The 16563-nt window shown below is 38.3% G+C and overlaps 1 protein-coding gene across 3 annotated transcripts in view; it reads right to left on the bottom strand.

Moving 5' to 3' along the window:
• The window catches only part of spon1b (spondin 1b), a 106464-nt gene that overhangs the window by 52997 nt on the left and 36904 nt on the right, over positions 1-16563 (bottom strand). For all 3 annotated transcript variants that reach the window (XM_051073587.1, XM_018704157.2, XM_018704158.2), the window contains exons 5-7: positions 10863-10936; positions 9473-9595; positions 8485-8633 (exon numbers count right to left, since the gene is read on the bottom strand). In XM_051073587.1, coding sequence (XP_050929544.1) covers positions 8485-8633; positions 9473-9595; positions 10863-10936 — 346 coding nt within the window. The remainder of the gene's footprint in view (positions 1-8484; positions 8634-9472; positions 9596-10862; positions 10937-16563) is intronic.

The raw sequence follows: 16563 nt of genomic DNA, 5'->3' as shown, positions 1-16563 counted from the left end.
TTGTCTCCCTCCTGAAACTCTCGACCAATTAGAGTCAGTTGAGAGACGCTGTCCGTCTGTCAACCACCAGAAGCTTTCCAAAAATCCCCCAGGACTCTGTGAGCATGATGTGTGCGTCTGTGTGTGTGTGTGTGTGTGTGTGTGTGTGTGTTTGTGTGTATATGTCCCATTGTCATCAGCTGCACCCTGACTTAACTACCTCTCACTCTTTCACAGCAGGAACTCAAGATCGCACTACATACTACTCCCACATGTGCACAAATCACAAACTCAACCACAGAGAAGAAGACACACACACACTCAAACACACACACAAAACTAGTGCTAGGCTGAGCTGTCTCTCATTTTCCAGCCACCTCTCCCTCTCAGAGACAAGTGAAGTTAAGTCCAAATACCTTTTGGCAGACAACACCCTTCATAGCAGCCTGCTGTATCATCAGCTTGACAAATACTGTCAAATCACATCCATGGCCTGATAAAGTGTGTATGTGAAATGCATAAAATGTGCAAAATAAAATGTGTGAACTATGTCAGTAAACAAGCAAAGCACTGTCTTCTACAGTGGAAAAGGGGTTAAAAGGGTTATATATTCAATTCAGTTTTTATCGAAGTTGACATGTATCTGATCATAAAGAAGATGCCTAGAGGTGGAAAGAAGTGCAAGACAGCAGTGTGAATTCATCAAGACACCTCCAACCAATGAATATCAAGATAAGAGTCAATCTAAGATGAATAACAAGCACACAACGAAAGATTATTTCCCATGTTTCCATCAAGAAACACAGCTGGCATCAGTGTGTTATTAATTATGAAGGCTCAACAAGTTTCCACCTCCTGTTTCCAAAAGAGATAACGTGATGTCACACAGACAGTATGTACTACCACCAAGTAATTACGTCCACCTGTGGCTGTTTTGGTCAGAGAGATTAAAATATATTGTATTCCTGCAATTTGATATCCACCACCACCTTTTTATTTTCTTCCAATTCCTTTGAAAGTCAGTACTGCCAAAGATGTGCATGTTGTTGCAACCTGTTTTCCATGACAAAAACAGGAATAAAAAGATAAAATAAAATACATTACAGTAAAAACTAAACAATGATATGAAAGACGGGCCAGTGGTAGGGATGGGTGATATGGACTTAAAATTTTATCAATATACTTTCTGGTATTTATTGCAGCTCTTTTGCTCTGTCAACAGGAGCTGAGGAGAGAACGCAAACTTGCATCACACACACAAATATGTCATCAACTAGAGTTTATTACTGTCGCAGGATGACTAACTCATGTCTAAACGGAAAGTCTTAGTAAATGAATTTGCAGTATTTGCAGAATCACACATTAAGTCAGAGTGGAATAGAAACTTCTAACTTCTGTTCTAAAAGTAGGAAAGTGTTGATTTGTCTTAAAACATGGAAGGTAATCCCCAGGTACATGCTTTATGTTTTTCAGAAACACCAGTGAAAATAATGCTAATGCTCAGCATGCTAACAATACACATCAAGGCACGACAACTGTAGTGTCAGAAGCATACAAAATTTAAATATACAACCTAAACTAAAATGCCTTTTAGTTTTTGGTAAACTTAATCACTCACTTAATCACTCATTTACACTTACTGTGTTTTCACACCAGAAAGTCTGGACCTATGTCTGAACCAAAGCACATATTTTTGTTACACTGCAAAAAAATGATAAAAATGTAGTTTTACAAGTTTTTTTCAAGCTGACTATTGATTTTCTCATCAGACCAAACTGCAATTAAATATTTCACCTCCTCTGCTTCCCATGTGCAACCACAGCTCATTTTTTTTTCTTCTATTGATTAATGGGTGACAAGCCTGCCTCAACTTACTGTAATTGGTCCACAAGTCTGAACCATCCAAATGAAGTGTTTTCACAAACCAAACAATGGTTCAAGTTTGATCTGGGCCAAGACCACCACATTAGGGCTTCTGTACAGTATATTCTAATAGCAGATAAATCAATTTAAAATCAATCAGATTTTAAATTTATTTTATTTATTTATTTATTTATGTTACTATATGTAGATATTTTGCACAGTAAAACAAAAATATAAAGATTCTCTTTCACTGTAAAATACATACAGAGAGGGAGAAGAACAGCTGTGGAGTCTAGTGCCGACTATTTCTCCCCTTCACTGCATGCATGTTGAACAGTAATTCTAACTAACTACCAAACCGATGAAGAGAAAATTTCCCTTCTGAGGCATTCTGAGCAGCAGCACAAAAATAATTCTCTCAGTAGAGTGTAGAAGTTGTGATGGCTTGACAAAACATCTTGGAAAAAGTGAGGGACTGTGAACATACACACCAAGATACACTCAAAGACAGAGAAAGTGTGTCCCTTAGAATTACTTTCTTCACTCTTAACCTGACAGGTGTCAGACATGAGAAAGGAATGGGAGAGAAACTTTAGAGTGCTCTCAGAGCACCTTGTGTTTTCCGTCTCTATTCAGTGGTGCAATCCGGATTTCTGCAAGGAGCAATGATGGAAGGAGTGGTTTGTGTGTGTGTTTGCTTGTCCGCCTATATATCTGTCTGTGGCACATCTGCAGCAATTTCCTGTGAAGTGTTTTGAGTAGACAGATGAAAATGAAGGATAGTTCTCTTGGTCCTCTTTTCCCACCCAGTCTACTTTCCTCAGTTTCACCCCCACTCTTATCTGACAATCTGTCTGAAATAAGGCCTTTCAAAACAGGGAGATAATAGGAGAAAAACATTATGAGAAGAAGGAGAAAGGAAAGAGAGAGTAGGATAACAGAAAAATGAGACAGTCAAGAAAAGAGGAAAACAGATATGTTCATAAGACCACAACAAAGAAAAGACATTTTGGGTATTCATGAAGGGATATCAATCAGTTAGTTATGTTTGAAGAAAATTCAGGGATAGGAGAGAAAGTGTGGAAAGATAGAAAGAGAATAATGCAAATATGCAGGCAATGGAAAGAAGACAGTTGGAATGGGGGAACAAGATGGCAGAAAGTTACCTGTGTTTTTTTTCTCATGGAAGAGGAAGGAAGCATGAAAGAAAGAAAATAAATAGATTCAAGTAGAGGGAATGGAATAGAGAGGAAAGGAGGAAAGAAAAAAGAATTACAAATGTGGAAACAATGACTGAGGAGGAGGATGAGAAGGAAGGAAAGAGCGAGGACATCAATACAAAACAGTAAAGACATGCAAGTAAGTACAAGATGATTTTAATAGCATCTACAGAGAAGAAGGTTGTGAAAGTGAAGCAGCCTCAGACCAACAGGAGAAACCTGTAAATGGACCTTGCACCATGACCGATCTCTCTAGGCACAGAGAAGGTCTCTGTGACAGATCTCACAGTCAAACCTTTTGTCAAACTGAGACTTTGTAATAGAAAGTTGGGTTACTTTTTACAGAGGAAATATCAGCCAGAGCTTTCCCCAGAGAGGCCTGGTAGGTACTAGCCCAGGGCAATATACAGCCATGCCTATGGCTCAGGGCAACATTTGGAGGGAAAATCTGTGGCTGTGTATCCACTTGTCTTTATACTCCTGCCTGCTTTGTATCTCAGTTTTAAAGGAAAAGGTGAGCTACTGCCTGCTCTCTGCAGTGCTAAAAAGCTGAGCCAGTTTTTAAAAACACACTAAACTTCCACACAAAAGAATCGCACATCAAATGGCGTTTCACAACAGCTGTAGCCATGACAGGCAATGCCCTGAAGCACCTTCTGAGCAATGCATGCAGAAAGAAGAGGAACCAAATTGGCAAATCCTTTTAGAGGTGAGTAAGAGTGAACCATGAAGCAAGCCAGCTGCGGCAGACCTTGAGATTTCAGATGTGGAAATCACTACTGAGGCAGAGAATTGAATTCACTTCATTAAAATGTAATTGACTGAGACTGTGATCATACTTCTCCTCTTTAATGTTAAGACAAGTGGCTCTTTGGCCATCAGCTGTCAGATCTCAGTGTGATCATGCTTGGCAGAAATCACGTGGCATTTAACAGGGTGTAATAATTAGTTGGCTACAGATTTTTTTTTTCATTATCATCCCATGTGAGTGCGCTGTGGCATTGAAAATGTTGAGGATTTACTCCTTGGCCAGTAGCTCTTCACATTTTACAACCTCCACTTGTGTGATCGTTACACACTCTCTGTGTGACATTTCCAAGCAATCAATAATTAGATCTGCTGTATAATTTTGTTTCCTGAATAAGGGAGTAATGACATTAAAAATATACTTTTAGTTCCTCTGGACAAAAGAGACCCAAATCTGTCTAGTCTGTCTGATCTTATCCTACTGACACTAGTAGCTTCAGTTCAAAATAACCTCAGTCAACTTTTATTTACTTAATGTAGACTAGTAGTATTGTGTGTGGTGTATATATTTCAGATTTAGAAATTACATTGATTGCTGTCTGGCATATCTGTAAGCTGAATATGGAGCTAGAACCATTAGCTGGTTAGCTTGGCCTAGAACAAAGACTGGAAACAGGGGGAAGCAGCTAGCCTGGTTCTCTCATGTAAGTACACCTACCAGCATCTCTACAGCTCAGTATTCCACGTTTTTTTAAGTGGTTCATGATAAAAATGTAAAAAATGGCAACTTGTGGTCTGAAGGGTTACATGCTATATCCATTTCTTAACTTCCCTGAAAACTATAGGCTGGATATCTTTGCTTGAACTTCCCCAAATATACTACAGTGCTATATATTATGTGTTCCTCGGCTAATTTTCAAAAATGTGTGTTAAGCTCTCTCAACTCTTGACATTTTTGTCAGAGAATCTTGCTCACAAACTTAGGGGCATTCATAAAGTTGACGTGAAACAAAGTTCAAACAAACAATTTACAACTAGTTTTGTTAAGTCAAGCCAATCTTTCTTTCTATTTACTTTGGAGATTCACCATGCACCTCTCTTTGTCTATAACAGAGCTTCATGCCTTATTCTGACACCTTCAGTGAAGTGACAAAATCACTTTAGGATCTGGCATGTTTAAACCTGTTGCTGAATGCTGTTAAGTCATTGGTGCCAGCATTTAGAGAGACCCATTTTCAGTAAGTAGTCCGAGCTGGGACTTTCAGCTGCTATGCAGCAATGTGTTGTATGAGCTGATATGTGCCTGAAGCTTTTCAAAATGAGCTTTATCACACATATTTTCCACAGGCATGCATGTCAGGTCCTGTCCAGTGAGCCTTAGTGCTCACATGTTTTGCAGGGAGCATTTGATGGATGGCATGATGGCCAAGTTCAACTTAAACAAGCAGGAGAGATTTAGATGTTGATCATGATTTTGTAATGTCTGCAGTAAATCAACAAACACCTCAACTTTGACTGTGTCTCATATTATATTTATACTTGTAAGATGGAGCAGGCTATTAGACAACATCTATTCTAAATATTTGCTTACAGAACAAACTAATTCTGCCTCATGACTTTCTGAATAAGATGTTGTTTTCCTGTAACGCAGAAGTTTAAAGAGGCAACTCTCTGACAGAGATGTTCTAGCTCATACTGAAATCATCACAGTGAGAGCTCTCAGGTCTCGTCTTTCCTGCCTGTATGTCTGCATCTCTGTCTGCCAGTCTGCCTGTCTTGTGTGTTAGTTAGGGGAGCATAGGTCTGCACTGGGCTGGAGAGGTCGGTCTTAAGGCTTTGTCCACACATCACCACAGCTGATTGCTCCTCTGGATGGTTGGGATTCTCAGCTAAGACAGGGATTACTGACCCATGTCGGCTTCCCACCTTTACAGCAGCCACTTCGATGTTCACCCTGTCTGAACTTAGATGCCCCAGAGAATTGAAAAGAGTGTGCGTATGTCTGTGCTTTCATTTGTGTCTAAAACCTTGAAAAGATAACTTAATATCTTTTTTCAGCAACAACATGTAACAGTTTTTTCTACACGGTAAAGTTTGTATATGTACATGAGGACACATACAAATACTGAAATGAACCCTAGTATACTGATGAATACATTGTTTCCATTTAAGTGACAAAGTCCTTGTAAATAATCACCTCAGAATCAGAGGCTGCTGATGATATCAAGATGATTTGACTCTCAGAGGCCATCTGGCACAGTGTCACCTCGCCTTTACCCTGGTTATTACCACTTTACCTTCAGCAGGTTGGGTCAGTCTCAATGCATCCTTTGAGCATAGTGGTTAGTAAATGGTGTCCATGTTGTCCTGCTGACAAGATTACGGTAAACTGTCTTAAAAATCACTGCATCACTCTAACTGTGTGTGTTTCTTTCCTCAAGCACATTAGTGCCCAGGCTGTGTTAATTATGTTATTAGTGTATTATTAGTAACAAATTAGATATGTATTAAACAAATGAGATATGGTGGCAGATTTTGTTACTGCTGGACAGCAAGCTGTTTCCCTGTTTCCAGTCTTTATAATGAGCTAAGCTAACCAGCTGCTCCCTGTAGCATCATGTTTCATGCACACATGAGAGTGGGTATCAATCTTTGCACAATACACAACAGGTGTGACACTGGAAGTTGCTGGCTCATTCACACGTTTTCTGCAAGTTCAGTTTTTATAGCACATCAACATATTACAAGTAATTTCAATTAATGTCCTCTAATGCAATTTTTTTGGTCAGTTGATCAGTTTTGATAAACAACTGTTTTCTATTTGCCTGTTCCAGCTTCTCAAATGTTATAATTTGCAGATGATATGTTGTTTTATATGATATAAAATTTTGCAATGTTGGTCAAACAAAAAGAGAAACTGAAATTGGGCACTGAGAACAATCAATGGATTTTTAAAACTATTTTTATTTCTTAGACTATGTAACAATCAATCTATTAATCAAATAACCCATGTACCCAGATGTCTTCTTCAAAGAAGATCTGAACTGATTGTTGCATTGTCTTGACCTGACTGCCCTGAAGGAGCTCAAGCAGGCGATCACAACAGTTATGGGGGGCTTTGACAGTCTCATCAAGACCTTATCTCTTGAATAATTTAAATTTTAGTATTTTTACTTTTTGTATTTTTATACTTGTGGGCCAAAAATAAACTACAATTTTAAATCTTACCTAAAAGATGGGACATACTGTAGCATAGGCCACAAAACCTTTTTCATTCATGGATTAGAAAAGGTTACCTCCCTCCCTGTTACAAAGTCCAAAAACTCAATAGTTGACATTCCAGTGTACAGTGTACAATAAAGCTGTTTCATTCTACAGCTCAATAGCTAACATTCCAGTCTACAGTACACAATCAAGCCATCTCATTCTGCTATGAAATGGGCTGAAGTTTCCATTGTGTCAGAGTAGTTATTAGCTCCAGAGACAGACAGAGCCAGCCAAGAGAGGAGTTAGGGCCGTCCGTCAGCCTTTAATGTCTCCACACAACAGCCCAAACCTAAACTGACAGGCACACACCACACTGACAGCCTACTAACAAAACACTATTGTTCATTTGCAAATGGTCAGGATACACCTTTCAGTACCCAGAGAGAGAGAGAGTGGTACTGGAAGAGGATGCGCAGAGACAGCCATATACTGTAGGCCTCAGTAAAACCAGCACACTTGAGCAACACGTATGTAATACTGTAGACAGGGTTGGTAGGTACGGATAAAATCTTGTAAAATAGTACATATAAGTCACAGTGTAAACTACGACACTGAAATTCTGTGTACTGTGAAATGTTAGCTTGTTCCTAAATTGAGGCAGTGGAGGTACAGCAAATGAACAGCATAACTTTGATTCTACACAAGTTCAGGATTTCAGCAATGTGGACTGTAAATGAATTGATTCAAATGACTTATATGTTAGTTTTCATTGTTTAAACTGAGTTGTGAAGAGGTGGGAATGTCAGGAGATGTGGGGTAACTTTAAAAATAAGCGAGGAAGATGTATTTGACCTAAAATACCAATAGCTACATAGCAGAATCGGCCAATTTCTGTGATCTCATATTACAAAATGTATTGTCACATTATGCTCATGCACACCTCTCAGCTGTTTCCTGTCATGCAATCTTCCCTGTCTGTGCTATGTTTTAATAAACACATATACACACACAGACACACACACAATGGCCTGTCCTCTTGGGGTGCTGTGCAGTGGATACCTTCCAAAAATATCTGATCCCCTAAAGGCATAGCTCACTCAAAAGAAGTGTGCTGATGTTTTCCAAGGCAATCTGATTTCATTAAGGGTCCAGCATAATGAGTGGTTAAGCAAAGGAAGATGGTCTTTGTTGCTACTGTCAATGCTTTGTCTGATGTGGAAATGGGAATTTTGTTGTATTGCACATTCATCAGCTGCCATCTTGACAGAGGAAAATTAGTGTGTGTGTGTGTGTGTGTGTGATTTCTGATTCTTAATGCCTAAGCCTGTCATTAACCTCACAGTATCTTGTCATAGACAACAACAGCTCTTGGGTTTAGTCCAAGAAAACATATGGAAAGACATGGAAATAGTGCTGTTACATCATTAATGGAGTGACTCACAGAGTCGCCATTTGATATCACTTCTACCTTCTGTCGAATCTCCTCTTCCATCTTGATGGGGGATCCAAGCTCGGCAACTTGACGGACTCCCTCACTGGCATACCCACCATACTCCCACAGCACATAACTTCTGGAGTGGGATGCACCAATCAGAGCCGACCAGTGGTTGGCCCGTCCTGGAAGACAGGACAGAGAAAAACCTAAATCTGGGTTTGAATGGCTTAAATTCTAATGGGTAAGTCAGCAACGGAGTGAATACTAACTGATTGTATGAGCAGAATAATATTATATTTTTCACAGTTTTCTAGGGCTATTATAGTTGTACTGGATTCGCCTAACTCTGTCTGTCTGTCTGTCTCTGCCACACAGAATATGTGTGATTATTTAATACATTGAAGCCTATAATGATGATTACATTAGCCTGATAATTAGACTGATTTGCCACTTTGTCTCATGTTATCCTGTCATCCAGCCTGACACTGTGTTCATGTTAGCCCATCTATTTCTACTACCAGTCAGTAGTGACTGACATATCCATCCCACCGGTATCATACTCACAAAAGTAATAGTTGCTGTGGGGAGTTAAGTTGTGGTATTATGGGAAGTTATTTGCAGGTCTATTGCAGGGCAAGGCACCAACTAATCATTACCATGTGTTTGCAGGCAACCAGTGGAGATTTGAAGTCACTACTCCTGACCTTGAAACGATCCAGCACCTAACACCATAAAACCAAAGTTTGCTGTTTTTAGACTTCAGTTAAAAGTCTAAGATTATTATTCAGAATAACCTGAACAGCTGTGTGGATCTTATCCTCCTCGTTAACATTTTTGTGCCATCTTTCAGTATTTCTGTCTCATTTGGGTAAAACCAAAAATCTGTTTTTATTATGACCATTATCATTATAATGGATATGCACATGCTTGTGGGTTTATGAATGTTCATGCAGATCTGTCAGTGTGTTCTATACTTACAATATACATGCTGCATTAATGTGTGCCCATGGTTTGAACTCACTTGGATAGTCTTTGGGATGCACCTTCTCTGACCAGTTGCCATAGAAGGTGAGTCTGTACTTGGCTGTTCCACAGGCACAGCACTCTATTGCAGGAGCTCCTGTAGCTTCACCAAACACACGCTCTACAGGGAGACAGGATGTGATACACATACTACATTCATATGTAAAGATTTAAGGGTAGACAAGATGCAAAACCTAATAAATTATACATAGTTCAGGATTTAACAGACAAACAGAGATCAGCAAGCTTTGACACAAATGCACACCCGCATTAATTACCAGATGAATGACTACAATTTGGAACAGGGAGAATGTCAAAAAATTACATAGATGGAATAAACTGGTGAGTAAATGACACATTAGCTGTGGCACAGACTCATAAATATTCAGATATTGCCCTGACCAATGTTTTGCAAAGACAGGTAAGGGGAGTACATGAATATTTATGAGTTATCAAAGTATTTGGAAGAAATGCTCACTTGACATCTAAGATATAGCAGGATGAGTCAAACATTAAAGGCAAGACAATGTTGGCTCAGGCTTGAACCATCCCTTAGATATGCTGCTATAGGCCTAGACTGCCGGGAAATCTCCCATGATGCACTGAGCCTCCCTCTCTCTCTCTTTCTCTCTCTCAGTATGGATTCATATCCTATAAATACATGTTACTAACTCAGTATCTTCCCTTTCCTGTAGTATTGTGCTCTTCCGACTCTCTCCTCCTCTTCTGTCTCTCTCTGCAGGTATTTCTGCCTCTGGAGCTGTAGAGTCTGATCTGTGATGACAAGTCTCCTGCTGCTCCTACAACTCCACTCAACACCTGCTGCTAGAATTAGAAATTACTTACACTGCTATTAGTGTTTTACGTCAGCAGATAATACTTTAATTATTACTATTATCATTATGACTACTGTATTACTGGCATCACCTTACATCTTATATGGAACCCATGTTATGCTATGTTCTTCTCCCGCTACGACTGTTGTCATGATTTGGCACAATATAAATAAAATTGAATTGAATTTAATTAAATTGATTGGCTTGCATAACAACTAATAATTTTGGTGAGGATAGTAAGATTTTATTACAGTGAAATTCCCCTGAGGTAAAGTCTGAGAAACCATTTGTCCAGGCTTTGGTTTTCATTGTTCAATGAACATTTGCTAAGAGAGACCCGTTGTCTCACCGTTTTAAAAGAGTTGAGAATTTATTAGGGATATTTTTTTAAACATAGTATAAAAGACTGAAAGCTGTTCTTCTCCAAAAGGGAAAAAAATGACAGATAAAACAAGGGATAATGACACCATAATGAGCGGTCAAGGATGAAAAGATGAGGGGCCAATGAGGGAGAGAGGGAGCAGATGGGATGAGATGGGCAGCTGTCAATACCTTTCTCACAAAGCCGAATGGTGAGGGAGCCCTCTTCCTGGAAATAGATGATTCTTTTCTGGATAATTCTGGCCCTGAGGACACAAAGAGAGAGGAAGTGAGAAAGGGAAATGAAGAGCAAAACTGGGAAATTATGAGAGAAAGAAAAGGGAGAGAAACTTGTAAAAGGAGTGTAAAAAGGGCATAGGTGGATAACACTGTAGTCTTTTTTTCAATATCTATGTAATCCTCTGTGAAAGGGGAAGGTAATGGATTGCTTGAGGTTTCATAATGGACACACAGTACACATGAACACACAGGAAGCAATCATGCCCACGGACAAGACGAAGAGAGACCTGCAATTACATTCGAAAGTAAGAATATAGATCTTCGTACTGGCTGTGGACAGAGGCACATTCTAACTTATGAGCTAATACTGGCTGAAAATGAAACTGTCCAAATGAAAATAAATTGTTTTACCAGTGTCATTTACATTCATCTTCAGTCAAAATGCAAAACTTTGTGTAACACCTCTTCTATGGTAGTCCTGTGGTGACAAAAAGGGTAAAAATTTGCCAGAGGTACAGTAAGGTCTGTTGGCCTTTCAAAACTTTTACAATAGATTGGCAGTGGTTTTACATTACATTGCAATAACATTGTATACACTTCCCTTTGAATAGCTCTGTGGGTTAGCACCTATATTTTTAAGATAAAATACCTCCTTGCACCACTATGCTGTCATAAGCTGCTGTTTAGCCATTTAACACAGTCAACAATCAAAAACTACGTGGAAACCAAGCAATTTCCAATAATGTGGCTGACAGAAATCTTATTTTTCTCTAGAGCAGGGATTCTTAAACTTTAATAAAAAAATTATTTGTGAACTAGTGTGCTGCAAAACCAAGTTAATGGATGCATAATTTCTATTAAACCTACAAATCTTTACTGAAATGCTCAAATTTATGGAACAGTAAATCATATACATACCACACCACATCATACCACAAAACTTTACAATTTTGAACTAAATGTTGTGAACCAAACTGTTGTTATGACCAAGTTTGGTTTATTGGTTTTAAAGATCCAGTGTGGCTTCTAATTAATCAAACAGACCATATGAAACATATTAATCTTTATATTTCTATTGTGACATAACTTTATAAGACAGTGGTTGTACAGTGCTTGGCTTTGACACATCAACTTCTGTGATATGGTTTAGTGCAGCAAAAAGAATCTGCAGAATCTTCAAACGGTGCCCAGTTGAGCAGCATGTCTGCAAATACAATTTAAAAGATTTTTGAAAAATATTTTTCTATTGTTTTTAAAATAAATGCAGTATATAACTTTATTATATAAATTGAAATACACACATAGCTACTATTTTTCAAAAGGCAGTCTTTGTGTCACAGCAGCAAGGTTTTCACCTTGTGTCTCCACCTCATACAGTGGAGACACATAAAACTGAGATATGAAAGTGAGTTGAATGACACTGTGAAGACAGAGGAGGGACTGGTGACATTAAGTAGGTGTTAGTGGTTATATTGCTCCTATAAATCTTACACAGACTGAATGGTGCAATAAACCCTGCAACATAGGTTGACTATTTGTGCATGAAATTGAAAAACAAAAGTGAAATATACAAACTACTATGGAGCTGGCCTTGATAGTTTTTAAGTAAATTCTCTAATAGTTTCACTGATCCTAATGGTCAGTTGGATTATTGATCAAATTAATTCACCAGTTCACCTCTTTTCACTGCTGTCAGCTTTCAGTTCTAAGTATTCATACCTGCAGGTACACTTACTCCCTTTAAGACACCCTGTCCTCATTATCAGTATCTTTCAGTCTATGATCAGTTTCTTTTGAAAATGTCTATTACAGACTGCTAAACCTCAGAGAAGGCAGGCTGTACTAGAGACATGTATAGGAGAAAACAAGTTCTAACACTGTTAGTGCCCTCTAAACTGGAGAAAGCACGTGTACAAATGGAGGCATGGGAAAAAAGGTATCTACTGTACATTTACCTTGAAATTCTGCAACTAGTGTTCAGTGTTCAATTCTTACCTCTCATCATGGTATCTTCCATATACATGGGATTTTATTTTGAATTAACCATAGCAAAAACTATAACTGTTTCAGATATCCAAAGGTGTTTTACTTGACCAAACTTGCATGATTTTTTCATTGGTAACATTTGCAGTAAGATACACAAACTCCTGAATAACTTCATAGGAACAAATCAAGGACTCATTTTAATTAATAACCAAGCACTTTGTAGGTTCTGAACATCCATCCATGCGTCCATTATCTATAGCTCTTGTCCTATTTGGGTTGCTGGGGACCAGAGCCAATCCAAGCTGATGCTGGGAGAGAGGCAGGGACACCCAGGACAGATCCAGGACCAGAACAACCATTCACACTCATGGGCAATTCGGAGTCACCCATTAAACTAACCTGCATGTCTTTAGACTGTGGGACAAAGTTGGAATAACCAGAGAGAAAACATGCTAACTGATGGGGTTCGAACCCAGAACCCCCTATTACTGCACCACCATGCCACATTTATACAAAATAAATACTAAATCTAATATAAAACCTCATCAAAGGAACACACACAAACACAATATCCACAACATAATGGAGTAAAAACTGGCAAGAGTTGGTGGTTTAAATAGTTTAACTTCACATGGCGGAGCATTTCAATTTATGCATTAATCCCACTGTGCTCTTAAAAATGTTGTTTTCAGTTTGTTAGCGTTTGTTTTCTTTGTGTCTATAGAAGCCTTTGCAAACATTGTAAAGGCAAATATCACAATGTAGAGTGAACAACAGAGCACTTTGGTTGTGTTTTATATTAGCTGCAGTGAAACTAACATGCTGTGCAGACAGGACATTTTCCCAGAGATAGCACAGTAGACAGTGATACAACTCTCCTCCTTGTCTAACTAACATTACACCAGGAACAACCAGGACAAAACAATACTGCCCCACTGGCTCTGTCATTGCCTTTCTTTTTAAATGTATATCCTCTGTCCTTTTCCTCTTAGGCTGTTTACCTGTCATTAACCCTTCTCCGCTCTGTAGCATCAGCATGCACTGGAATTTACATCTTTCTCCCTTCCTTTTATTACCCTCATTTATATCCCAATTCTAGAGCCAGGGCTGTGTAGAAACATCAGAATTTATTCAGCACATTCTCAGAGGGGATAGGTAACAAACTATGAGGAGACATTCCCTGAATCTGAATAAAAGTGCCCTAGAATGTAATTGCTAACCCCAACTTTAAAGCTGAATTAGTTAATTTCTGGCCATTTGGTGGCAGTGGAACCTGCTGCTAACAAGACATTGACATATAATGAAGTTGTTAAGAATGCAGCAGACTTAAGGATTTACACTAAGTCATATTTCTGACAAACACAAGTCCCTCTCCCTTCAGCACTAGTTGGGTTCCGACCAACTCCTCACAAAATTACCTAGGTTTTTAGTTTCTACACTGTGATCATTAGCTAGTTGCTAACCTTGTCAGCAATTTGGTGTTTTTTAGTTAGTTTTTGTTTTATTTTATTTTTTTGTTTGTGTTTGTTTTTTTAGGTTTTTAACTCACTGAAGCTGGAAATGGAACTGATGAGACTGCTCACGTAGTAATATAAAGGGTATAGTCTAGACCTTCTATGCTTGAAAAGGATTGAAAGTTTGTACATGAAATTAGCTCTGTTGGAAGAGCTTTCCACTGATTTATGGCCAAATAAGATAAAGATGTTTTGCCAGATTTTGCCAAATTTTGTCAAATTTTGCCCAAGTTTTGCATTGTGGAATATGGCATTCTCCCCCTGTAACCAATCGAGTTGCTCATGTTGTTTTTTCAGAGCAAAGTGTAACAATTTTTTCAAAGGAGGTGCAGTAGTGTTATGAATAATTTTAAAGAATAAGCAAACATTTGAGTGCATTAACAAATTTTCAAAATTTAAGATTTCATATTTAGAAAGGATACAACAATGATGGTATTGACATGGTTTTTTGTCATGAATCTTAGATGCACTTTTACATAGTGAGTCAAGTGGTCTTAGGGCTGTTTCACAAGCCTGTGACCAAGTTGTAATACAGTACAAAAAATGTGGAATTATCATTGCGTTTATCAATTTTCCCATGAGTATACAACATAGTATCATCAGTACACATTATTATATTAACATCATTACACACACACATAACATCATTGATGGGAGATCATTAATATATATACTGAAAAGCAGCAGTTCTACAATTGACCCTTGTGGGACTCCCAGTGTGCATGCTCTAAATGGGGATAGTGTATTGTTCACCCACAGACACTGATGTCGACCACCCAGGTAAGATTTAATCCAATTTTGTGTGTGTATGGACAGGTCATAGTTTGTCATTTTATTTAATAGTATCTCATTCTTTTGACTATGAGAGCACCATCTACAGCATTTCCCCATTAACACCCCCTCTGACTGTGGGATTCAACACTGAGCTTCTCCCTTTAGAGCCAGACTCTCATATTGAGTAAGCACATCTAGTTGAGCTCTCTGGAGATGTCCCTTCTCTTTGACTCTTCTGTCAAATAGCACACTCTTTTAGCTGCTGTGTCTACATGCCTCTGACACTTTTATATGCTGTTCTTAATAGAAAAATGTAAAGGAGTTCCTTATAAGGAGGTACAGCTACGCAGCAAATGAAGCATATTGATGATTACTAATCTAGATTTTCCATCCGTTTTCCAACCTACCATAGCATTATATATATTCCACACCTCAGCAACATGTCCGCTGACTTCTCCTCTGTGCACCCTGAGGCTTGGATGGCGCTCGCTGCTGAATCTTCAGTATGCTGTTTAGATTCATGTGGAGAGCTCCCCAGAGAGCAGCTCCAGTGTATGCTATTTACTTTTGTTTGTTAACCCTTTAAGCACCAAAGTCGCAAAATTGCAACAAGCAACAAAACTGAAAGAAACAGACCATAGCTCCAGATAGAGTGCCAAGCTACAGCCTTTTGAATTCTTGATATCAAAATTGATTTTTTTTTTTTTTTTTAAATAACTGCGGTGCCTAAAGGGTTTATCTGAACATATACAAAAACTGAGTCTGTGAAGGAAAATATGACACAACTAAACATAACACATAAGTCAGGAAAACTGGACAGTAACAAAATTAAAAATGTGATATTGATTTATAACTGGGAGATTGTTCATTGATTGGCAAGAATGAAGAATTCTTCCCTGTATGAAAATATGAATTCCATATACTGTTTCCTCTGTATCTAAATAAGAATTAGACCAAATCATCCACAAGGATTTTTAGAATGTGAATAAATACTATAGTTTGTTATGAATTGTGGAGAGTACAAAAGAAGGCCAGATTTAATTCTGACCAATAAACAGCACAAATTAGTTTGCTATTTATGTTAGTAAAATTTATGTTCCTTTGACATCTGCTGAGAATTTGACATTGAACTTATAAACACAAGTTCCCCACTGCTTAATAAACATGAGTTAACTGAATTTAGGTTAAATAGTTGGTTCAAGCTCATCATATGAGTTTTGAAAATGTAAAATGTTTATAAGTTGTTAAAATGACCCACGAAAGTAACTGTGATGGATGTAGAGACGTGATGGCGAAGGGCAGAGTGACACCAGATATTGCAAGGCAGAGAAATGTGTCAGGTAAGTTTTGCCTGCCTGCCATTTGTATTAAATATTTCT

This window comes from Lates calcarifer, linkage group LG10 (genome assembly GCF_001640805.2).
Source record: "Lates calcarifer isolate ASB-BC8 linkage group LG10, TLL_Latcal_v3, whole genome shotgun sequence".
Lineage (NCBI taxonomy): Eukaryota > Metazoa > Chordata > Actinopteri > Centropomidae > Lates > Lates calcarifer.
Note: the sequence above shows the minus strand (reverse complement) of the source record. Positions and strands in the feature narration are given on the sequence as shown.